The 27,015-nt window shown below is 41.6% G+C and overlaps 1 protein-coding gene across 1 annotated transcript in view; it reads right to left on the reverse strand.

Annotated features, from left to right (window-relative positions):
- Positions 1–950: 950 nt before the first annotated feature.
- The window catches only part of tgfb2 (transforming growth factor, beta 2), a 32,820-nt gene continuing 6,755 nt past the window's right edge, over positions 951–27,015 (reverse strand). Inside the window, exons 2-7 of the mRNA XM_035163161.2 lie at positions 10,937–11,100; positions 7,858–7,990; positions 7,648–7,758; positions 6,061–6,235; positions 5,049–5,202; positions 951–4,943 (exon numbers count right to left, since the gene is read on the reverse strand). Of these exons, the coding sequence (XP_035019052.1) occupies positions 4,785–4,943; positions 5,049–5,202; positions 6,061–6,235; positions 7,648–7,758; positions 7,858–7,990; positions 10,937–11,100 (896 nt within the window). The 3' untranslated portion in view covers positions 951–4,784. The remainder of the gene's footprint in view (positions 4,944–5,048; positions 5,203–6,060; positions 6,236–7,647; positions 7,759–7,857; positions 7,991–10,936; positions 11,101–27,015) is intronic.

The following is a 27,015-nucleotide window of genomic DNA, read 5'->3' on the forward strand; positions in this document are numbered from 1 at the left end:
ATGTGTTTCACAGTAAGGTAAACCATAACAACACACCACATTACAAGCTGCTCAAGAGAAGTAGATCCTCACGCTGTAGATATATCTAATTCAAATCTGATGATACTGCATATGACAATGTGTATCCCTGTCCAACCCAGGACAGATTTGCTCTGCTCAACATGATCACCATTAACCAGGATGATGAAACACCCCAGTCGAGATGCTGAGTTATAATTCGTGGTGGTCCAGATTATGATTGGGAACCAGTGCCAAGCTCTCCTCTGGTCTTCTCCCCTGGACAGGAACCACACAGAGCTGGAACCACACGCTCTTTATTTATCATTGGTCAGCCATGCAGGCGAAATCCCTCATACAGAGCGTGGTGGAAAGCCTCATTCCAGAGCTGACACAACCTTACTGCTCCCACTCCCATTTCTCTGGATGCCACAAATCCCATCTCTCTCATACTCTCAGCATCATGGTGTAGCCAGGGATTATGTTTTGTAAAATCTATAAAACTGGTATAAGTGGTGTCACTCTCACACAGGTGAAGGAGCAGAGTTGTGGTTTCAGAAGTGGTGGGCACACAAACTAGTGTCAAGATTTTGAAATTCTTCAAATTATATGATGTTCCAGAAAATTAATAAACTTTTAAAACTTTTTAAACAGCCAAAAACCAGTTAAGTCCCGTTTAAATGACTAATGACTCTTAAAAGTACAATATTCCAATACAGTATTGAACGATATTCACATTACTGTATCTGTATTATTTACATCTATCAGTTATCATACACAAACTCTTGATTCTCTGAGGTGATTGATTCTGATGATGTGTGTTACATAGATAATAAATCCGATGTAATAGTTATAGATCCAGTGCCTGTGCAGCATATAAACATATACATGTGTGCTGCAGCAGTCTGATTAAACATCACTTCAACAACAGAGAAAACACACAGAACACTGAGTTCCCTTGAAACTTAAATAATTTATTTACCAATGAAACACCACAACAATACTGTGTTACAATACAGCATAGTGGATCACAATAACATCATCATTATCATCATTAAAACAACAACAAATACACATAAAAAATTACAGCTCTATCGTGACAGAGTTGGTGCCTAGCCTTCTTTCCTGCTACTCAGTAAGTCCACTGGCACTAAACACGGCCAGGGTCAGGACACCTACATTAACACTTCTTATTTGATAAGGGGGGGAAGGGAGGGCAGACTAAATAGGAAAAACTAGATTTTTTAAAATAGGAAAAATTAAAACAGCATCAGTGCAATGGTTTATTTTTTAATTAAAGAAACAAAAAATAATGACTGACCGACAGCTCTTGCAGTGTAGAGGGTGAAATCAAAGTTTTCTGTTGGCAAGACAACACACTGATGACACTACCAAACATTACTAGAGTGACAGGTGGCAGGATCGTATCATTAAATAGTTCATTTTGATTCATTAAATAATCCCCCCTTCACAAGTCCCCCTCACCACGACACTTCCTTGTCACTGCTTTGCACTGTTAATGTATCCTGGACTTAGCCCAGCCCAAGATTGTAGTGATTGGTCGGAGAAATAAAAACAAGCCAGAGATTTATTTGCCCCTATAGCAGAATGATAATGGCTGCAGCCAGATCGTTCTCCAGAGATGTGGAGACAGGTCTGAACATGCCACAACTTTTTACTTGACATTCAAACTATTGTTTGAACATGGGTCACATTTAGATATTGAGTCTGAAATGATCAGTTGGCAGTACCTTGTACATTTTGAAATACCAAATGTTTGAAAGTAAAAGGTAAAGGTGCAACTGTTTGTTAACTTGTTTGCTGACTGACACAGGTGTTATGAATGATACCACAAATATTACATACTGTAAAATTAGGTGAGTTGCTTCGAACATATTACTGGAATTATTACCCTGCACGCCTGCATAGCCAGAAGCAGGGGATTGTTTTATTACCCCTGTGTGTGTGTGTGCGTGTGTTTATAAAATTTTGATTACCTATTTAGGACCTTTTCCAGCATAATCACTGACCTAGTCAGGACCAGCAGACCTCATTGGGACCAAGGCCCAGCCCTAATGAGGCTAAGTGTTATTTCTGAGGTCTTGGTTAAGGGTAGGGATAAGGTTTTGGTTAGGCTGTCCACCATGAATGGAAGTCAATGGAAAGTCATAATAAGGATAGCTGCGCAAACCTCTATGTGTGTGTGTGTGTGTTTGTGTGTGTGTGTTTACAATATAACCAAAACACACATGGACGGATTTTTTCAAAACTTGGTGGTTATGTTACATGGGAGGTTACCTCCAAAAGTTAAACTTTTGCAGACCATCAGTCGAAATTTAAGATTAACGAAAATAAAAATAAGAGACAATCCAAAGCTTATATGGATCAAAAGATTATTCCGTCATCTTGATGTCACATGACAAGTGATGTCATGAGAAGTCAGAAAATTACTTAATGCAGCTCAAAAATGCATCTTTCCAAGTAGTTCTGCATCCGAAGGAAAAATAGACACGACCAAAAGTTTACATCGATCAAAAAATAAATAATGATCATTGGGTAGGAATGACATCATCATCCCTATGAAGTCCGAAAATGACACCATATAGTGTGGCAATTGTTTTTGTAACCAATAACTTTAGCAAGATGATCTGCGTCTTATTCAGATTAGCCAATCATTCATCAACATATGGTATAAATGACAATCCCACCTATTCTTTCATTTTCACTTATTAGGTTTTTATAAGCATCTTAAACATAATGGAATGGGAAGATGTTGAAAACGATGGATACAAAACAAAGACAAACACAGAGATGAGAATGTGGTGTGACTGCAGATGGTGAATTGGGGGAGAGGGGGGTGAAGTGGTGGGTGGTTGTTGGGGTGGGGCAATGTCTTTTTCAGGACAAATAGACGCTTATTATTTATACTTCCAGTGTTAGCCTTACTCTCGTGTCTCGGTGTGACAAGTTTCTGAGGTGGTGCATGTTGACAGGGCCTTCAGAATGCCAAAGGATATACCAGTACAAAAGCCCTGTCCGTGTAACTGCATGTATGTATGTATGTATGTATGTATGTATGTATGTATGTATGTATGTATGTATGTATGTATGTATGTATGTATGTATGTATGTATGTATGTATATGTATGTATGTATGTATGTTGTCACATTTAGTCCATGCCTTTGATACCACTGCAAAATCTAAAGATTATATCCTAAAATTTGTTTATTAAAGAATTAGGAAATATGTATTTTAACAGCTGAAAAAAAGAAACCCTGCATGTAAATAAGGACTTCCTTTGAATGACCCAATAGGTGAATTTCTTTTCGGTTTAGTTTGGCTGATGACTATGCTTTGTATCAACTAGTTCATCACACCATCAACTGGTTCCCATTCCATTTAATCGGGTTTAGAAATACCGCGGTTGCTAGAAGGATATATTTCAACAATAAATCTGAACCCCTGTTATACTTAATGAAAAGCTCCTCATGTCATATGTAATTTTATTTAACTTGCTGTAGAATAAATATTTATTGTTTGATTTGTTTGGTCTCATAAAAAAATTATCCCAAATTCACTAATATCCTCTTTGGAATTGTTCTAAAGAAAGTTCCTAAAAAACCCTACATCAGATTCACGACGTGTCTTTAAACTGCAGAATTGTTCTCACTTGTTCTTACATTGATGAATCCCACTGTCCTCATAAGTTGAAAGCATGAACCAGTTATTCCTATAAGCTGAGGTAAACGGCGAGAAATCACAGAAATATAAAGGGAAATTTAAGGAGTCAAGAATGCCTAAACGAAAATCTAAAGATGTTGGCGCATCGGATGTTAAAAGACGGTTATGTTTTATAGCGTCGGCAATGGATATAAAATAAAGCTAAATGAGACGCATACACACATACATACATGCAGTAAAAGCTCTATTGGGAGAAAGTGGCAAAGCTGATGACGTAAAAAAAAGGGATTTGATCTCAAATCTGAACTTAAAAGAAATATTGTCAAACACAGAAAAGAGAAGGGGGAAAGGAAAAGGTAAGGGGAGGGGGACAGGATGTCCAGAGTTATCTGAGCTGGACGAGCGCTTGGGGACCATCACTGGAAACACAGCACTCGCGGGCGTACCGTCAGCTGAGCATCTGGACTAGAGCGTGGATACCTGCATAATTGGGTTTGAAAAATAAATTTCTTCTTATGAACGGTTGGTTGGAAAGAGGCCCAATGAAATTGAGACTTGTGCAGCACTGAATGGCTGCTCTGGCTCTCCTCCAGGAGGGGGTTTGTTGGGTGTAAAAAAGCTGCATGTTGATGTTGGATGGCCAACAGCTCTTGACGATTGGACAGCCAAACATTACACTACAACCTGCTGCCTCGACCTGGACTCAGCCCGACCTGCTTTTATCAATATTAGGCATTGTGAACCTATGCCACCGACATAGTCCAGCGCAACTCTGTTTATTTCAGCCTTAAAGCATTGGTATCAAAGTCAGGTTTCTGGAGAAGCACTGATCATGTGTGTTGTGTACTCAATGAAGTACCACTGACTTGTTCTGTAATTCACACCCCTCCTGACTTTGCCTCTGTGTAAACACTGTACAGTAGAGTCATGGCTTGACTGTGTGTATGTCCTGTGTGTGTTTGTTTGTGTGTGTGTGTGTGTGTGTGTGTGTGTGTGTGTGTGTGTGTGTGTGTGTGTGTGTGTGTGTGTGTGTGTGTGTGTGTGTGTGTGTGTGTGTGTGTGATGAGGCAGGGGGGATAGTGTTGATGCTGGCCTGTTTGGGTTTCTAGCTGCACTTGCAGGACTTGACCTTCATATTAGAGAGCTGTTCTATTTTGGGGGTCTTGCCGATGTAGTAGAGGATGGTGAGGGGCTCCAGGTCCTGGGAGACGCAGCAGGGCGATGCTGAAGCTTCAGGGTTGATGGTGTTATAAAGGCCTAATACCTAGAGCAGAAAGATTACCATCAGGAATATAGTACTACAAGTTTACATTCAAGTTACTAACTGATCCCACAGACTGATACCTTGACCCTATCCCCCATACACTACCTTTGAATGCTGCGTGTCAGCACTCCATAGATATGGACATGCCCCGGCACAGAAGTTGGCCTCATATCCCTTTGGCTCATGGATCCACCTCCAGCCCAGGTCCTTCTTAAAATCGATGTAGAGTGAGCGCAAGCAGCAGTTGTCCTGCACATTTCTACAAAGAGATGCAGCAGGGAGGTTAGTCATGGTGACAAGTTCCTGTTTATACAAATAGTTTGTACTTTCTTTTGTATGTGCGGTCATCATTTCTATCAGTATAAATCACTGTAGTCAAGGTTACTCCTGCTTTTTGAATTTTCCATATCTGTTAAAGGAGACATATTGTGCTTTTTTCAGTTTTTCCCTTTTCCTCTAGTGTGTTATGAAGGTTTTTGTGTATGTAAAAGTTCTGTGGTGAAGGGAGCTCCTCTCCCACACAGAAAACACTTCTCCAGAGGCTCCTGCGATGCCTTGTCAGTGGCCTGGCTGATACCACTGTGGAGTCATGATGTCATGTCATAAATCTTGAAAATGGACACCTAGCCATGCCCCCTAACAAAGCCGAGTAAAGCGAGAGCACAAGACGACATTTCCTATAAACAGTGGAAGTGGTTGTCCAATCACAACAGTGGGTGCCAGTCGGTTCAACCAGAGCCGACTAGGCCTTTTAGGGAGGGGGGCCTCTCAGAGACAGGGGCTAAAATCAATGGTTTCAGACAGAGGCTAAAAGGGGAGCTGCAGCAATGGACAGTATGTGCGAAATTATGCATTCTCTGAACAGTCCATGTGAACTTTTAAACAAGTAATAATCTAAATTTAAACTATGAACCTAAATATATGAGCAGAATGTGTCTCATTGAAATTTTAAAAACACTACATTATGCACAACATGCACTGTCTCCTGACACACACTGTGACATAGACCAGGACTGCAGTCAAATGTGACTCTGTCAGTTGTGTGTTGTTTCTGTTCAGAAAGGTGATTGTGTGTGTGTGTGTGTAATGACACTAAGAGTAAGTCCCAGGTTATTACTTGGAGCAGTAGGCGGCATCCAGGGCCCTCTTGGATCTATGGTTCTTGTGCCGGGACTGGGACTCCAGCCGGTATGAAGGGAGAAGCATGAGGAGAAGGTGTGGAGCCCGGGCACTGTGCCGCCGCTTCTTAAATACCTTTAGGTCACCGCCATGAATGAAGCTGTCGTCAATACCTGCAAATACACAGAGTTATCAATGAGCTGCATCTCACTGCATACAAGGACATGTGTTAATCAACAGATCAAAATATCCGATTTAAATGAATCAAGGAAGTGTGTGGTAAAAGAATCTCAATGAAGAAATTAATGAATGAAATAGATCATGTTGAAGATCTAGTCCCAGTAGATCTGTGTGTTTCAAAAACCTAAATAAAAAATGTATTCATAAATTATACAACTTGCAATATTCAAAATGTTTTTTAACAAATCCCATGTGCAGATGTAAACCAACAATTCATGCCTCCTACTAAATTGTGCATAGCGTTAGTTCTGGCAGGTCACAAAGTCAAGCTCAGCTACAATCAAGAACGTCAGCTGACAGCAGCAGATTTCCATGCATTCAATTGGCAAAGCTCATATTGTGCACTCGCTCTACTCTTCCTGCTTCCACTGCAAGCCACTTCACAACCCTCCTCCACCCCAGCACCTCCTTTTCATACTGAATCTGACATAATCAGCATTGTGTGTTTTCATTGATGCCTGCTCTGTTTTGTCTTTTAGCTGCTGCTCTCCCTGCCTGAATTTCCTTGAAGACTGATGGCAGGGTAGAGAGGTGTGCTGTCCCTACCTTAGACTTTCCTACCTATGCATGTGGAAGGGCAGGTAGGTCTCAAAATAGAGCCATACCATCAAATATACCTTATTGCAATTATTAAAATGAAACACATTTTCACAGAAGTGATACTGAAGTATATGCCAGAATCAGAAAATAGAACTCTGCAGGAAAATTGCTTTGTTGTAATTATAACCCTAATAATTAGAAAAAGAAAAACTACTATAAATAGTAACAATATTGAAAAAAAAATTACACTTGAAATGTGCAGAAAGTGAAGGACCTTACTTTCTGCACATTAGTGGGTGTCAGACCTCTGACATTGTTTACAGCAGGGTCCTGTCGCTGTTGTGTAGAGCAATACATTAACTAGAAGATGTTGCTTGTGGTTGCCAGTTTATGGAGATTGGAGGGCCAATAACAACCAAGCTGGTGTGTGATAACTCTGTGGAAATATAGTATGGACATAAGACCACAGCTAACTGGTCAATGTCTGGGCAGCTGCAGAATATGGCTACGGGTTATCGCCCTCAACCACACACAAACCCAACTTTCCATATCCAGTCCAACCAATGAGTGATAAGTGTTATCTATAGATATAAGATCTTTACCCCTCACTGCTGTTAAAATCAAATATAGATGTTACCTAGCCATAGCAGGACAGGATAGGATAGGAAATTTAGACAGGACATTCTAATGCATTGCTGGCTTTGGTCTATCGATAGGATTCCTTGATAATAACAAAACATAGAATAACACCAGCGTTATGTTATTAGACTTGGACAACAATTTACAATTATTTGAATCATATAACCTGCAAACCGTGCCTCCAATTCTTCACTCTTGTTGGGAATAATGTAGTTATTTGACGGCACAAATGTGCAGCAGGGGCAGTGCAGGCTGATCTTGAATCCACTGTTTCTGTCTTTAGAGAAAAAAAGGTCACGATGAAATTATGTCAGAATGTGACATGTGAGGTGCGTGATGAGGACGAGCGACAGTGATGAAGGAAATATGCACTCACCTCTGTGGTTCAGCCATTCACTCACTGCCTCTGTGACGTCAAAGGACAGCCACTCTCCCTCTGTTTGCGTCCGCACCACCTTGCTGTCAATATACCGCTGTGTTGGGGAAGTCAGATCTTTGTGTCCTAAAATCTGCGGGGCAAACCAGAAGTGTAATAGGTCAACGTTGTGGCACAGACAATCTTAAATTCTTTAAATTAGTACACCTAAACTTCACTTGGACAGTTGAGAATGATGCCACACAATCAGGTGCGACAAATGTAGAAACTCTTTAATAGGTCTTAGTGGATAAGGAGAACTTGTGAGTGGAAGGATATGCAGGATATCTAGCCCTCCTGTTTCTTGGCATTCATGCTCCACATAGTTCATTATTTACCTCCATGTTCACCTCTAACCGCTGAACTTTGGTTTCCAGCACTGCAGTACTATGTAGAAATTTGTGGTAGTCATCTATGGAAAAGGGAGGGGGGTATCTTCCCGCTAATTAGCTTTGGCTAAGGACAACATATCCAGTCACTGGAGCAACAGCACTGTTGGAAAGCGGGAAGCCTAACATTGGTGAGATGGATATTATTATTATGATGTCATTATTGAGAGAAGAAAATGACTAGTGGAGCAGATAGGATGAGAACAAAAAGGCCATAGATGCAGCTAAATGTTACTAAATATGCAACATGTTCTCAAACGAGAACAGGAGAAAGCTCAAACTCTCTTGATATTGAGCAAATAACACAATTTGACAAGACAAAAAAAACCTCCATGCAGAACTTACCTTTTTATGTTAGAACTGGGCTGAAAACATTCAAACTATACTGTAATTTTGTGCACTGGTGCTACAACCTCCCCCCCCTGAGGCTGTAGATCAACAAAGCCTCATATGCTTGCTCTTACTATCCTTGCACACCTCCCAAGTTTTTTATCTTGGCATGCACAGCGTGTATAGCACAACATGAGCTGGAGGCAAAAGTCTGTTAACTGCTCTGTCTCTACAAAAATCTCTATGACCCCCTCATTAATGAGGCAGCATAGGGATTCCCAGATGGCTCCTGGAGGGAGACTACAGAGACTGTTGGTAAAGATGAGGCATTCTTCAGGAAACTATGGAAAAACTTCTGTGACCACAGAAGTGTGCACAAGTCTGGGGTGTTCCTGGAAGAAACAAGCCGGTGCCAAAACTATTCTGTGTTTCTTCCTTTTTGCCTTTTTCTGGTGGTGTGGTTGTATTATTCTGGCCAGTCACCATGCCTCAAGTGAGAAAGGCGAGAGCACCACAGTTGGCCTGCACAATAATCAATCAGTCAAGCGTAACTGCAGCTTCAATCAATGCCATACCAACAGGCAGTATTTTAGAACGAGCAAACAGACTTCACCAGATCAACCACGGTGGTTAGAAATGCTACTGTCTCTTCTCAATATTTGTATTTTCAGGTTCTTTTGGAACTTTGTCTGTGTTGCTGATTTTGTTAATGTGAATTATTTTTATCCAACATCCAGCCATGCCTGAAATATCACCATGCTCCTCCTGCTTTGCTCAGCCTGCCCTACTTTGTTCCTGGCTCTTCTGTTTGGATCCTTGTTTCGTGGCCTGTCAGTTGATCACTGGGAACTGAACTGGAACACTTTTAGATTCCCAGCCTGCTTCTCACATTTTCACTATCATTACCACTATTTTTAATATGAATACTTTAAACTGCTTCTGTGTCTGAGTCTTGGTTTCAGCACATACTCTCCAGCCCAACACCTGTAGCCTAACTGTCAACTGCCTGTTCCCGGCTCACAGTTGCAAAGCTTGTCAGGGCTCAACAGTGCAACCGTGTCACTGGGAAAAAGCTGCCTCATCTCACTTCTCCCCCCCACTGCACCAGCATGTACCATGCTCACCCATAAAATCATTGAGCTGGAAAAAATAATCTATCAACTTCATGAAAGACAAGAGGATGGATTGTTGACACTTGCAAAGCATCACTTAGATGTAATGAGCCCCTGAGTGACACAAACCTGCTTGAAAATAACAGCACCATGGATCTGGATATATGCCATTGGCTAAACGAGGGTGTAAGACTTAAGACCTCCTCAACAACTCTGAGCTATGGAAAGACATTTTCTGGGATGAGGGAAGAATCAGAAAGCCGACCCCCAGATGCCTCAAACCAAATCCCCTGCCCAGTTCAACTAAGACAATACCACTGATCCTTTCCAGCCCTCTCTTTCCTCCTTGCCTGTCAGGGATATCTCACACTAGCTCAGGATGCAGACAAAAAGGCATCGACAAGCTGTTACAATGTGGCACCAAAAGTTCGTGAAAAGCAAGGAACACCTCCCGGCAGTCAGCATTCCAGGGCATGTTCACATCTAGGTCCTACCCACGCCACCCCCCACCCTGTCTCATGCCTCCCTCTGATTTCTGGGTATGGACCCACCACTGCTGATGTGGCACTCCCCGCACACCAAGAAGCAGCCCCAATGTCTGCCATTCCTTTCTTTACCAGAATAAGGAAGAAGAAAGTGTTCTCAAAGCTCTTTGTCATACACAAGTGATTTTGTTTCATCTGAAAACCTTGTCTTTATGTTCTTTACTGACACCTGGTTCAAAGCAGATGGGCACAGCTTGTTTGATTATGATCTTATCATCTCCCCCAGACCATGTGGTCTTGGTTGTGGGCTAGGTGTTATTTTCAAAAAGACCTTTAAGTGTGTTCAGTTATACGTTTAGATGATCTCTCTTGTTTTGAGACCCTTTTCTTTAAAGTACAATTCACTTAAGATAGCATTGCTCCTCTTTACTGTTCACTTAAATCCAATTCTCCTCCTGTATTGTTTTGGATTACTGAAATGATCCATTGTATGACAATGGAGTAAAGGAAGTCTGAGAGACAGCGAAAGAAATCGAAACTCTGTGCACTACAAGCATATGGATGTTTTTTATGACATTCTTATAACAGTAAAGTAAAGGATACAAGAGAAAGATATATTTCAACACTCAGCGACCTCTGCCCCCTAAATGCAGACTGTGAAATGTTTTTTTTAAACTTTTTTATTTGTATGATTCAGGACATGGGATCGAACAGGTGTCTGTACCTGGTAGAGCTCGATGCGCTGCTCAGACACTCGGGCCACAGGGTTTTGAAGACGGAAGATCCTGAGCTCAGCCTTCACCAGGTTGGATGCATTCTTCTCCATAGAGGAAACATCAAATGTCAGCCGTCTGAAGTAAGGGTTGAAGTGAGTCGCAGAGATGACATCTACAAAAAAGGAGAGAGAATGGGTGACTGAGTGTAGGTGTGTATGCATGGAGGTGTAAAGGGTTTAAGATACTTTGATACCGAAGCATTTATTTGATGAGGTTAGTCTGTGGGGTTTGATTAAATATGGGATCATTCTGTGTCAAATCAGTTTGGACTGACTATAGCTAATAGGGATTTCAAATCGGTCCCATATCATTTTAAAGCTCTTTTCCAGCTGCATATTAACTAAACAGTATGTTAGTGTGCTCAAATACAACATGGGTTCAATCATACCCTTTAAGCTGAATGTTAATTCAATTTATTGAAAAATGGCTAAATATAGTTAAATTAGCAAGTTAGTTGAGGTGGGAATTAACAAAATTCTCTATACCTTTGACCACCAAATTCTAATACGCTAAAATACAGGAGTCCCAGCGCACATTTATACCAAATTTGAAGAGATTTCCTCAAGGAGATCTTGAGTAATTGTGTTCACAAGAATGGCACAGACGGACAATCTCAAAACCTAATGCCTCTGGCCAATGGCTTTTGATAGCACAGAGTCACGAAAACCAAATCAGAAGAACCCTGACCCCCATAACCAAATAACATACTCCCTCAGTACCACAGCAGCCTTGCACAGTAGCAGCAGCACAATCCCCCTCACAGAGTACTTCGAAACATGGGTTGGGAAACGTTTGACAGATGCTTACACAGGACCGTGGTGACACCAGCAGCACTGACAGCCATATGTGTTGCCATTTCTGACAGATGCTGCAGAACACACACATGTACAGTGCAACACTGGAAACCATGTGTGCAGTGCATGAGCGCTTGACAGTCTCCCCAAGCACTGTGAGTTAGGAGGCCAGGGGGTCTGAAATAGATGGCTGTAATGTAAGGCAGACGCCTGGGATTAACAATACACAGTGAGTTTATTTACACAAAGTAGACAACCACAGCAACAGACATGGACTGGGAACAGCTGACACACACACACACACACACACACACACACACACACACACACACACACACACACACACACACACACACACACACACACACACACACACAGAGAAAAGAGAGAGGTTCACTAAACTATTTTTCAACATAGTTAAATAAGGAATCTTGATTAAAGAAAATTGTACATGGACATTTGTTGCTGGTAATAATGTTTCTGATTAACAACAGTAAATGCGTAAATCTATGGAAAGCAGACAAAACACACACACACATACAGACACACACAAAGATTAATATACAACATTTTAGAAATCTATTAAATCGTCACCCACATTGTCAAAGAAAGTTTACTAACTTAACTCTAATCACTCCTCATTACTGAGAGTGGACTGCAGGACTGGAACCAGTATCTACTATACAGGAAGATGGCTGTGAGAGTGCGTCTTTCTCTGTAGTTCCTGCAGATCTGACAAATGACCAGTAAAAAACCTATTGACAGTATATTTCAGCTGTATTTGACTATATCGGACTGAGTTGTCCAAATTTGAGCAAGATAGTGGTGATTACTACAAGACAATGGATGTTAAAAGACCCTTACTCTGATAGCAGCAATATCGCTGCACCAACAAACAAATGTAGTTGCTTAAATGGTCTGTATTTACTGTATATAGAGCTTTTCTAGTTTTGATGACCACTCAAAGCACTTAAGAGTACAGTTTTTTTAGCTATTCACCCATTCACACACACATTCATACTTCACACTTTTTTCCTATAATGTTTTTCTACGGCCTTCCCCATCTGCAAGATACTGAACCTCATAGAATATAGGGACCGAACAGCCGACCTTCTGGTTAGAGGACGACCGCTCTACCCCCTCAGCCACAGCCGCCCTATTTATCCATTTACAAATGTAGGCTACACGGATGGAACAGTGAGATCGCAAGGAGAGCTGGAACAGTCACTCCTGTCTCTGGATGGAGAGACCACCTGCACAACACAATGGAAAATAATCAATAGTCAAATTGATTGTGAATGGATTGGTGGAGACAGCCAAAGAAATGCAAATGAATCTGGAGCATTCACTAGGTGGGCATTCTGAGATTGACTGGATTGCTAAGGTGGAACCAGCAAGTTGGTTAAGGTCAATACATTTTATGACTTTATGCATAAAGGAACAATTTCATGCTTCTTTAACCAATAAGTGTTTCCACTGTAAAATGGATGAACGGAGAGTAACCGTAGCAACACAATTACAGAGTATTACAGAGTAGACATCCTGAGCTGATATCTGGTGACAGTTTCTCTTTTCATCACCTGTCTGTTCTCTATGTCATCCACTTGTTTTCATGTGCTCTGACCAATCCAGTGAGAATTCTTGATGAGAAAAACGTACATCCTGGGCGGATTTGGAGTATGTGTGTAAGTGAGTAGAAGGTGGAAACACACAACAGAGAGCAGGCAGTAGAAAAATGAAGTCTCCAGAGGAATTTACTGTCTGATTCAGCCACTGGCTGTTTGCTCAGCCAACAGTCAGGATTCTCACAGCCACCTGTGAAAAACCTCTGCTGCCGTGGTGCCTCCGTTTCTATCATCTTATCAATAGCCACACTTTATATCGTTGTGTATGTATATTTTTAAAACAGTGATTTGCATCAACTTACCTATCCAAACATACATTCGGCGACTAGCACCTGTCTAATAAGGGCTCACACTGGACCACAGTCTCACATAAACACAATTTAAAGTATTTAGTTCACCTAATGTGATCCGATGTTGTTTCTGAAACTTTGGCCCATTTTTCCAAAACTCTAAACAAAACAGGACAAACACAAAATGTGGAAATTAAGCATAGCGTTATTTCAGGCAGGTTAAGAAGTCAAGCTCAGCCACAATCCAGCATAAAAACTGACAGCAGCAGATCTCCATGCCAGCACAAACCAACTGATGGCTCCGCTGGTTCCCTCCTATGTTATTTAAGCTGCTTTAGCTGCCTAATTTTCCTGCTTCCACTGCAAGCCACTTTGTAAGCTTTACCACATGAGAGTGGGTATGCGTTTAAATTTACCTATTTGGTCGCCATGTCAACCTTGTCCTTAATGAAGATCCTTGTCAGATCCTTAGCAGTTCAACAGATTGATTCGCAGTATCATTCATGCGCTGCAGCTCTCGCAAGTAAAAGTGCTTATACTCCCAGCATCAGTGAATGGCCAGTGCCCAAGCTCCTGCAAGTCTTTTTGAAAACAGGTTCTCTTGAGCAACTTACTGCTTTTTACTGGACAACGTCCAAGCCTGAGCAGGACTGACACTCACCCAGATGGGAGAGGACGCTGGCGTGTTATGTCATCGCTTCTCGTTGCAAAACTTGCTAGCGTTTTTGTGTAATTTGTGCTTTTTACTGCAAGTATGGATCAGACTGTCTCTGCCACTTCTTATCTTGCCTCAACACATTTTCAGCCCCGGTACTGCTAACAGTTAACTAAAGCCAACCTGTCTGACTTCCCTACTTGCGTTCTACGCCAAGATGTTAGCTTCACCGATCAGTACCGGTGTACTCAGCAAACTGAAATGCTGGAACTGAGCTAGATAGTAATGAGTTAAGTTGTGAAGGGATCAAATTTATGTTTGATCCCATCACACAAGAGAAGGAATGAATGATATAATAGTCATCAAACCCTTCAGTGACTAAATCTACTGTGGGATGAATACGCAGGTCAACAAGAACCTGTTGCAAACAGCACAAACCTGATCAAAAACGTTCTACTCAGCGTGAATAACTTGATTTAATAATCACACATCAACACGTGTGTGGTGAATCCCTGTGCTACTGATCAGTGGCCAACATTAAACAGCATGCAGCGTGAGGCAGATGAGCCAAGACTAACGATGCTCTTTCTCATTTCCTTCCTGTGCCTCAGCAGAGAAAGTCACACTTACAGCTCCCGGAAGAGCGAGACTGTTTACACACACCGCTGCAGAGCCTCATGAATGAGCCCGCTGTGCTTCAGCACAACACTGGACGCATTGAGCAGAGGTTCAGGGGAGGGCCACAGTTACGCTGACACATGCTGTGGATGGCAGGCAAACACACACAGTCCTGATGGACATTCACAAAGAGAGCTCAGTGCCTTGGCTGCACTGATCGGATCTGCCTTCGTCTAGAGTGATACCAATATTTTGATACCCAATTCATTTCTTGCTTTACAGAAATTCCTTCTTAATGTCATTGAATGCATCACCTGTGGAAGCCTGGCAGGATTCACAAATTCTCCACTCAAACAGAAAAAGAATGGTTCTGGTGGGTTATCAGCCCAGTTCAGTTCACTCATCCAATTGAAATAACCGTGTGATCAAGTATGAGATGTATCGTTCGTTGATCATGGCGGAGCCTCTACAATATTGAGACTGGACTGCCTGATAGCTATCAGCAGAACGTTAATGTGCTTCAAAGAAATGTGTTGTCCAGCCATGAGTAACAGGAACCTTTTGAAACCTGTCCACTCAGAGCAGTTTCCAAGAACTAAGTCTATACAGCCTCAACATAATGAATCATACAGGTGGGGATAACAAAGCACACTTTGAGACAGTCTCTCCTCCGAAGCCTTTCAGCTGAACTTGATTTCTCACATGAAAAGCATCAGAAATAGCTCAAAATGTCGCTTGAGAGATAACTTCAAACCCTGCCTGCCTGCACACCTCCACACGTTTGGACCATCACTGTGTGAACCAGGCGTAATTGGCAGTGATTGCCTATTTTGAAAAGCTACAGGAGACACAGCTGTTTGACCGTAAAGGGAGTTTCAGATGTTATAGATGAACTGACAAAGACTATGTTTGTTTTACATACAGAGCAGGCATACAGAGGTGTGAAGAATAAGCCATTCGTAAACCATAGGCCCCAAAAGACCTGCAATCTATGAATCCGTATCAATAGTCTCTCAATACTGATCATTATAAATATCTGTCTAGGAAATTGCCTTGAAATGTAAACTCCATGGTCTTTGTTCTCAAAATGATGAGTGTGCTCATATCTTACAGGGGATACGCCCTGTTGATATATATCCCCACACCATTTCCTCTAGCAACACCTGAACAGCAAATCTACAATCTAATTCTAAGGCTCGAAGAATGGCAATTTAGGAAATGTGCCTGTTTTCTAAGCATGGGGGTGTTCAGATGGATGTCAGTCTGATGGTGTTTAATATATTTTTAACCGGCTATAGAACTGTAATGTAAATGCAAATTTTAATCTACCCACTACGACTTAAATTTCATCCTCAAAAACAAGTTCTCTCTCAGACCGGCACTCCATGAAATGAGGACTCCAGATTCTGAGGAAGTCAGAGTGCCACAGTTCGATTGCAGGGTCGGGGACATGCTCTGGAATGTCTAGGGATGTACAAGTCGACACAATGTGTCCACACCCAACCTTGATCTCCTGTCTGTTTTCACTATCTGTGAATCCCCTCTCGCAGTCTCCTGTTGTATCTGGTATTGTCTGAATTAGAGTTCATCACGGTCGAAATGTATGCCCGAATAATCCATCCTCCAAGAAAGTTTGTAAAAGCATCCAGTTTTACTGTTATTTCTCTCTTACTGATTGAAATAGAAGCAATAATCTATTCATGATTTTAGATTATAAATCCATTTATTGTCACGGTGATGGATGACCAACTTGACTCGTTTATAATCAGATTTGCAGTTTGTTACAGTATAATAAGGAGAGCTTGGACTATTTTCACTTTTACAATTATACAATGAGGAAAGTGTGCAGTGAAGTAGCAACCCGCCAATGGCAAGTGCTCTTTTTATTTTATTTGCCAGCATACATTTTCAGTGAGGGACAGGGTAAAAGCAGATATAATCAGCAAGCACCTCTGTACTTCCACTGTAGCCAGACACACTGCACAGACCGGGTGCATGAATAACCTCTTTATGAAGAAATACAGCGAATATAGCTCCCCTAAAAACAAAAAAGCCATTCTCTTTAACCTTTGTTTTTGTGACATACTTGCTGTTTCTCTCTGCTCCCTGTCACTAAGCCAGGCTAACCACATCCTGACTCCAGCTCTGGGCTGAACACACAGACAGAAGACTAATATTGATTGTCTCATGGTGGAGGTTTGACATAAATTGCTAAATAAAATTGTTGGTATTTTCTTTGTGCACTTCCTTTATCCAGAGTGGGAAATTGGAAGGGTTGGTTAAGGGTGTGGGATGTAAGCAAATCACCACGACCAGAGCCTGCAGGCAGCAGAATCAGCCCACATTACCACTGATTTATCCAAACCTGACATGAAAATGATCCACCACAACTGGCGCCGCTGTAGTTCTCTCTCACTCTCTCGCCCTCTGCGTGTGTGTGTGTGTGTGTGTGTGTGTGTGTGTGCGCGCATCGCTCTGTCACATTTATGTGAAAGACAGCAGTGAGATGAGTGATGTCACATCCTCCACACAGGCAAACAGACTCACCCACAGTGATATGGATGCCGTTCTTTCATGCAGTCACTCTCCTCTGAGAGAAGCTGATGTCACATGAGAGCTGTCACACAGGGCCGACACCGGGCCCGAATCCTTTAATCAGTCACTTGGTTACTCATCACTCCCATTACCTCACATACCACTGGCAAAACATTAAAGCATGTGCTCACAAAAGACGTACAGAGAGTTCATGAGCGATTGATTTGAGGTTATACTGTATAGTGAGAACATGGACATCAATACATCCAACCATCCATACTCCAATATGAGCTCTGAGATTTCATCTTTCTGCTTTAGGCCTATAGTTACCAGCATTTTATGGCTTCTGGCCCCTTGAAACAAGGCAAGATGTACCTGTGACCCCCCACCCCTCACCGGCTGCACATGTTCATGTATTATTTAAAAATAAAAGAGATGAATATCTGAAAAGAGTAATATCATTTTGTATAGATCAAATATATTTCTCTCTCTCATTTTGAATGTATCTCTGACTCCAGAGCTAAAGGATCCCGATCTGATACTACTCAACGATATTATTATTATTATTATAACTTGAGTCTGATTCTGCTAGAGCTTTCTCCCCCTTAAAACTGAGTTCTCTTCTGACAGTCGCCAAAGTGTTTGCTCAAATAAAACTGAGTAGGAATTTCATTTTAATGCAGCCTTAGAATGTAGTATTATGTGGCAGGTTTAATCAGATGCATACGTTCAACTGGAAGCATATGTGTCGTGTCAGACAGGTGAATGAAAAACAGTGAAGGTTGCACATATTTCTGGCTCTTTCGAAGAATAAACACTACCATTGGTCATTCAAATTATATTACTGCCTTCAGAAAATGAACAACAAGTCCTGTCTGTGGCTTGACTGGAGAACTTGTCACAGTGATATAATAAACACTACAACAGAAGTCGGCAAGTATGTTTGGCTGCAGGCCAATATTTTTCTTAGCCATTAAATGGGGGGCCAGAACATAATCAGAAGCTGTTTCTAGAAACTAATTTAATTTTCATTTTTTATTGTTTGCATGCTGGACGTTGTGCAGAGTGAAGTTAGAGCACTTTGCATTCATCTTACCTGGATTCATGAATGTAAAATGTTGGATTTGCTTTGTTACTGTGTGTGACACATATATAAGTTTAATAATTTACTTAACTGGTGTTATTTTTTCTTACCACACCTTGCCTGTGAGCTACTTCCGAAGTCTGTTAAGCAAGCAACACATTCTTCAGACTGAAGCTAACAAGTGTTACAGCATCATCATCATCATAATAATAATAATAATAATAATAATAATAACAATATAGTGTTCTATGAATGTTGTTGCCCTTACAGAGATCAGCACCCAGGACATTTTGTGCCTGTCTAATTTTGTGAAATATTGTGAAAAAATGAAAATGAAAATATTTGTAAGGTAAACTAAACTATACTAAAAGTTACGCAGTGTTGGGACACTTGTAATTTCTTTTTCTACTGAACAAAATTTCTAAAGCTCAATGTTCGGAAGTTCAAAGCTCTAATGCTCTTTATATATTCAGGAATCCTTCACATGATGTTGACATGGTACGATATTAGACAGAAAGTACAGTTTGAATATTGAACAAGAAGCAAAATATTCAAAATCTGTCAATCACCTATCTATTTCAAATAATGAAGCTCTGACTGTTTTCCTGACTGAAGGACCTTGGAGCTCATGGGAAGCCTGTGAGAGGCTCCGTCAAACACACACTTCCTTCCTGAGTGGAGAGGGTTGAGAGCGCTGGCTGCTCTCGTCTCCCCTTTGACTGGTGGCTCTGTCAGCAGAAACCACTTTCTTCTCACGCCTCTCGCTATTACCACTATGAGTGCCGGACCTCTGGCATCACTGTGAAAATCTGTTCTACAATGTGAAAATAACATAAGGCTGCACAGCTCATTGGAAAGATGGTATTGGGAGAAAGAAACCTTTGATTAGAGTGGAGTGAAATAATCTCTAATGATCTCTGGGTTCATTTTGAGTAATAAGAATTACAGTCTGCTTTAATCTAGTCTTCATCATTTTGTATTATATCATGGAATGAGAGCAACGGCCCCTGAGTTTTGCCAGTACTCAGCTAAAGTAAGATTAATCCAAACAGCAGCTTTAGCTTTATTCACTGCTGATGTATAACACCTTAATACAGGTGTACTATAGTGTATACAAAGTGGTAAAATCAAAGTAGTATTTCAAAGTGGTCATGTATTTTGGGATTTGAGAAAATTCGAGGAGGTCAACTTAATTTAGGCCCAACACCACTAATCGCCAGTCATCTACATGTGAGTGCACAAGTCAAAAGGCAAAGTAAGGGGTGTTATGTTTTTAATAAAGCAATATTTAAGTAGTTATATTGTACTTGGAAAATAACCATGGGTAACAATTTTGATTTTAATAATTTACTGGAGGTTTAAATTGCTGGGGTCATAATGACTCCAAGGATAAATTATGTTTTGAGGATAACAGGAGGGTTAAAGTTGAATAATAAAAAATACTTTATTACTACTTTATTTACTATTCTAAAAACATAGTAGTGAGTCCACTGTAATAAATTTGCAGTGAATGTGATCCTCTCCACTTTCTCATGAGGTGCTTCTTGCTCTGTCTCTGCTGATTCCATCCTGCTCCCCCTTCTGTTTTCCCTGTCTATCCACCTCTCTCCTTCTTTGTGCTGTGAACAAAACAGAATTATAATCTAATGATGATATATATGTTTTTTTTTAACATTACATACCCCCAAGTAACTTGTGTCATACACCTGCTGGGGTGTAGTCTCCAGATACCTTAAGAGGTACCTGTAGCTTTCGCTCAGGAGCAGATGTCATCAGGTGGTACCCAACTATTATTTAGTGTTTCAACCCTTAACACTCTCCAGTTGGTGTGCCGGCAGTGGTGGCCAAATCACTGCCCATCTGCTCCTGGTTTCCAGCTTCCTTCTGTCCGCCTACTCCATATCCAGCAGGAGGGCCGTTCTGCCTCCTACTCCATGCCCCCCTTGTCCATGCACTCCTGAACCACGATTGGTATTTCAAGGCCTTTCTCTCATGTGCCTCTTCGCCTCCCTCCCTCCTATTGTTCTAGTTGAATAGTGGGTTGCTGCGGGTGCAATAAATGTACTGTTAATATACCATAAAGCCCAACTCTATTTCAAGTATTTCAACTAAAATAATAGTGTTCGGTTAGTAATCCATTATAGGTTCCGCTTATCCTTTTGTGGGTCACAGTGCCAATCCCAGTTAACATTGGGCGAGAGGCGGGGTCCACCCTGAACAGGTCGCCAGCCTATCACGGGGCCACGAGACAAATGACCATACATACTTAAAAAGTTAAAAATCTCATTCAGTAAGAGCTCTATAGACACTGAGCCAACACACGTCTTTCCTGGTAATCTGTGACACTAGTGTTTTATTACCCGGTGGGTAAATTTCCACACCATGATATCCCTATCAGGGAGTTGAAGGTCACTATAGTCTTGGCCTGGCCTGAGCAGGACACGCGCAGTGGGTAAACATCTGACCCTGATGACAGGAAGAAATAATCTGAGCTAAAACTGTTTCATTTGAAGGCAACTCACAGGGATTTAAGCAGCTTCAACACCTCAGCTCTTATTACTAATTCTTGGCCATGAAAGGTTTTTTTTATCGTCTCCATTTTATTTTCCAAACCTCAGTTCTCTTTCATGACCTGAACAGGTGGCATCCACATTATTCAGCTCTCCCCGTAAGCTAAACAATAACAGATTCAGAGTGTGGGAATACATAAATGAAAACATTTGCTGTGAAATAATTACGCTGTGATCCTGAGCTGTTAGGAATTCAGCTGTGACTGCTTTTGCAGATGTGTTGGCATGAAGAAATCCACATGTGCACATGTGTCTCCTGAGCACTGGTAGTGAGTTCTGGCACAGACATCATCATTATCTTTCACTCTCACACACACCCGCAAACACACACACACACGCGCAAACACACACACACACACACACGCAAACACACACACACACACACACACACACACACACACACACACACACACACACACACACACACACACACACACACACACACACACACACACACACACACACACACACACACACACACACACACACACACACACAGTCATATTAATGGGTGTCCGGTATCATATTTTAAACTTTTCAGTTCCCATGGAGACATTTAACACAATGCATGGAGATTTAATTAAACATTACAATGCAGGGGCTATTTTATTTTGTGCAAGTTCCATCAGATTTATGACTGGAAGCAACTGTTTACTACCTCGGAATCACTTACCATTTGAGGATGGAAACAGGGACTGTATTGGTCTTCAGGGTCCAAATATTGGGACTGACATGAGGGAAAACTATTTGACCTACTTTTGATATTGTTGACATCTCATGCTCAGGAAAGAAAGGTATAGAAAGAGAAATGTTTCGAACAACAGAAAGAATATCGATGTAAAATCTGAAACAGAACTAGTTCAAACAACTAACTTGGTGTCAGTTCAAATAATTAGTTTTTCCAACATGTAAGAGGAAAACACAGGTTTCCATAAAAAGCTTTTATCTTTGGATTAATGGGATTGCTCTCTGTGTGCACATGTAGAAGAGTCACCTCAGGCCTGGATATGCGGATGCACAAGGAGTTAAGTAGCAGTAGTTGTAGTTGTAGTTTGACAGAACCTGTATTATGTGTTCCAACAACTGCACTTTTAAATTCACATATTTCATATCTATAAAGCAAAATACATTTTAATAGATGCAAATATGCTTTTGATTCCACTTCACCTGTCTCTGTTATCCAAATCACAAATGGGACAGCATCCCTATTTTAATGTCCCGGCTCAGTGATGAGTATTTCAGCTTGATCTTTATTTGGTGGAGGAAGTTCCCACAGAGCCAAGCTGTAGTTAAACAGTGATCCAGATTTAGAACACCAGTGGATCTCCACATAAATCTGGATATCATCAGGATAACCATGGAAACTTAATTTCAGTGCCCGTTGCCAAATCGGAACATGTACAATGAAAACAGCTGAGAAACAAACCCAGACTCTAACATGAGTTAATTCAAATGATACACCTGACACATATAGTAAATAGGAGGTGTAAAGACCTGTCACAACCAGACAACTGGGTCGGAGAGTCTCCGCTACATCAAGGCTCACGCCATGCTGCTGGTCAGCTGTGGTGAGGACCTATTGACAGTGATCAGAGGAGGGACAAGCCAACAACTGAGGAGTTGGGTGATTGTGACAAAGCAGAGGAGGAGGAATGAAACAAGGACAGAGTGCATAGATAGGAGCGATCAGCTACTGTCAGAGGAGGGAATTTAGAAAAATGAAAACAGCAAGAGGACAGGGGGAGAGAAGCATCACAAATGAGAGATTTAAAGAAAAGTCAGAGTAAGATAACAGACTGGGGCGAGAGCAAGCGAGGAAAAGAAAAGGATCTACAGTGAGGGAATGTGAGCTCTCGCCTGTCTGGTTCCCTGCAGACGCCTCCGCCCAGCCGCTCACCTGCCAAAAGCAAATTGAAAACAAAAAACAACTGTGCACATAAGCCCTGGGAACTAAAAATACCCATTACTTTGAAGGCCTATCCACAGTGACCTGTCAGTCTCCATAGGCCCAGTGCCCAGCAACAGATAAACAGACACAGGCACGACAAAAAACACAAATCAAAACAGCCACACAGAAGCACACATATGCAGGGACCTGATCCCATACAGCATGTGCACACGGGTCAGGCACTGATAGAGGCAGGGGGTTGGAACTTTGGTCACTGGCTGTGCAAATCCAAAAATACAACTAATAATCCCAGCTGACATTGCGTGTGAGGCAGGGTACATCTTAGACAGGTCGCCGCAGCACATTGCAACATACAACCCTTCACACCCACACGTACAACTTAGTGTTCCAAATCAACCTAACCCCCTTCCCTCTGGACTGAGGGAGAAACCCACGCAGACACATGAGCCGTTTTCAGACATGACCTCCAGGGGAACCCCGCAGGATTGGGTCCGGACTTTCTCTATAGGTTTCCTTTCACTCATGAACAACGCAGAGGGACACTCTCTGCTCAGATCTGTTCAAAACAGAAACAAAATCCTCTGGAGCGATCAGGTGTGGGGGGGTGCAACAGGCAGAGACAGGAAGCAACGTCTGCTTTTTCATCCAGAGATATTTGTATTCTTTTGGTTTTATTTTTGCGTCTGTCACATGTTAGAAGCATCATCAACAAGACCACCTGCTCCTGCTCCTGCGGATGATCTGATCTCCTGCTGTGTTCTCACATTGGCTCCTCAGGACTTTCTGCAAACTTTATACTAAGGGGCCAGGCGCAAAAGGTCCATAGAAACTCTATGGAGGCTCTCACTCAGACATTTGCATACACATGAGAGAAACTCCAGAGGATCTCCAGAGTTCAGTGCATGGTTTGAAAGCAGCTATTGAGAACATGCAAACTCAGGGATTCAAACACACACCTAAGGTTACAGTGCTTATTACTGCATCACCATTTTTCAACTATTTATCTTTACATAACATTTTCTTCATGGTGAAACCTTATTTCTTCTAAAATATGTTTACAGGATGTGAGCTTTTATTATTTACACTAAAGCTTGATTTTCTACAGGATCCCATCACATTGTTTAAGATTAGCTTTAAATAATGAATTAACTTGTTTCTACAGCCCCAAGGTACATCAAAGTAAATATATAAAACAAATTTCTCTAAATATAGGACAAATGATTTTGCAACCTCTATAGTTGCACACATCTTTGGTTGGGAAAAGGCAAATTGGCATTGCAAGTCTGTGACAGGAGGTAATCTCTGGTATCCTGCATGGAAGTTCATTGTGCTAAACCTCTATCATCCACCCTGACCCCCTATCTTTGCATTCCATTTGCTCCTAAAAACCACGACTGTACTCTGACAGCACACTGAGAGTTTGGTGCTCATCTGGGGTGAACTTGGCCTCCTCCTGCACAGTGACTGTTGCTGGCTCACCATTATATGGCAACAGAGCATTGAGAATTGATGGCAGGGATGCACACACTCACTATGGAGGGTGCAGATGCAGTGTGTCAACTGGGCAGCAAAACGTTGCCTCATCACTCAGTGAATGACACACAGTTGTGACCACAGCTCCAACAGGCTCTACTAAAACAACCTGAGACGGAGCCACAAACATTGTCCCATCCAGCATGTTGGCCGCACCCCAGCCCAGCCCCAGCCAGTGCAACCCCCTCCCACCACCAATCCCTCTTCTGCCCTCCTGTTAACACTGTCATCTTACACAGGACATGTGCCGTTGCTGTAAACAATAAAGAAAGTTCTGGTGGAGAACTTGTTATTCTTTTAACTCTCTCGCTCAATCACTCTCTGTCTCTCCCCTCTGTTATGCAATGCAGCTTGGCCACAGCGGCTGAGCAGTTCAAGCGGCAGCAGCGTCCAGGTCTTGCGTAAGTGAACAGAAAACGGGCTCTCAACAACAAACTTGTGGTGAGTTCTGTCACTCAGGCAAATACCTGAGGTTTTAAAGTTTTCATCTCCTCCTACAGCTGCTTTCTCTCCCTCTCTGATCACTCCATCAGGTTGCTGATATAAAATAATAAGCCTAGACTGCAGTCATCACAGCTGATGACTGCCTGTCAGTTACCATGCAGACTTTTTGCAGAAATGTGGCAGTAACACTATGACTGTGAATTACTATAAAGGTGAGAGAATATCCTCAGTAGGGCATTAGCTGAAGAAAAGATGGCTACGAAAGAGGTTCAGATCCTGGATTGAAGAGGACACTCACTTAAAGTCTGCTTGGAAATAGGATGGGATTCAATGTGAAAACTGAACTGGTCTAAATACCTACTGAACACGTCAGTAAGGTGTCAGTATGCTTACTAAATATAATGACAGTCTGGCAAGTAGTGGACCTTCTTATGCAGTGATTGGGTGGCTGTGTGTGTTAGGTAAGGTTTGAACATCTCTCTCTCTCTGTATGTGTTGTCTGTCTTCACTTCACAAGTCAAGTGGGAAAATCCAAGTGCAAAGCTATAATGTCTCGCTGCTGAAAAGACTGTTAACCCCATTAGTGTGACTGTGTCGGACAGTGCGTGGATAAAGGTTCAGCATAAAGGTGAAGGTTGTTTAAAACTTTATTTAAATACAACACGAGTCCAGGAAAAAGCTATGTTCTGGCATCAATATCAATGACATCAGTGTTTCCCCCTGCACTGCTACCTGAAGGTACACCGTTGCCCCATTCCTTCAAGTTGACTGGTGACCAAATCCCTCCTATTTCTCTGTGTTCTGACTTTCTGACCCATCTCACCCTCAGTTGTCCTCCTGGGGGATTTCAATATTCAGAACATCACAGATTTCAAAACCACAACAAAATTCCTTCAACTGCTCCAATTTTACACAACATCTCTACTTCCCCATGCACCCACAGCCGTGGCCACATCTTGGACTTGGTCTTCTCCACTGGTCTCACCCTACACCACCTCTCCAGTCTCAACCTTAAACCCTTCCGACAACCTGGCAGTAACTGTGGAAATTGCGAGATGCCAGGGCGAAAGGTACGGTGTGTGATTTATTCACAGCCAGCTTCATCAGCACAACATGACAGCGTCAAAGTGAGGTTTAACCAGCAGGAAAGACAGATGGTAACTAGCTCCTTTATATGCTGTGTAACCACTGCACCATATTGAATTCCAGCACTAGCAGGTGCTCACAAATTATTACTACCTGGCTTAACTATCATAAACAATTTTAGAGTATGATTTAAATATTGTACCAATTAATTACTGGTGGTATACCCAACAACCAGTATATACCTCTCTCCTATCCTCCCACTTGGTCCCTCCTGAAACATTATGGCAATGGCAATTTTATTTATATAGCACATTTTATTCAAATAAACTCTATTCACATTGAGAGAAAGGATTTAAAAAACAGACATTTACTGTGAAGTGTAACCATTAAGTGCTTTGAAAACCACCAAACAGGATTTTGAAGTTGATTGTGTGTTGCACTGGCAGCCAACAGAGAGATTTCATTACAGGAGTGATATGTTTCAATTTTAATGCAAGTGTATGAACTCTGGCTGCTGTTAATTCATTTTATTTCCACATCTGCAGGAGACTCAATGGGAGTCTCAGACAACAAAAATAATACCATGATTGGATGTTACAGTGTCAAGTGTGTTTATTTTAATCAACTCTAATAATAATAATAATCATAAAGGCATCAGCAAGTAATCCAAGAAGCTTTGAGACATTTTACTGAAATCCTCTCTGTTTTAACCACAAATACAGATTCGTTTGGTGATGATTTCATACAGGGCACTGATTCCAACTTAAGTTTGACTCTATGAGTGCCTGCGCTCAGCCACAACAGTAAAACCAGTTACTTGTATTATGTTGTGGCTTGTGTAAAGCTCTATTCTTATGCTGAGTGAAATACTAAAAAAACTATTG

The sequence above is a fragment of the Hippoglossus stenolepis genome, chromosome 8, assembly GCF_022539355.2.
Source record: "Hippoglossus stenolepis isolate QCI-W04-F060 chromosome 8, HSTE1.2, whole genome shotgun sequence".
Lineage (NCBI taxonomy): Eukaryota > Metazoa > Chordata > Actinopteri > Pleuronectiformes > Pleuronectidae > Hippoglossus > Hippoglossus stenolepis.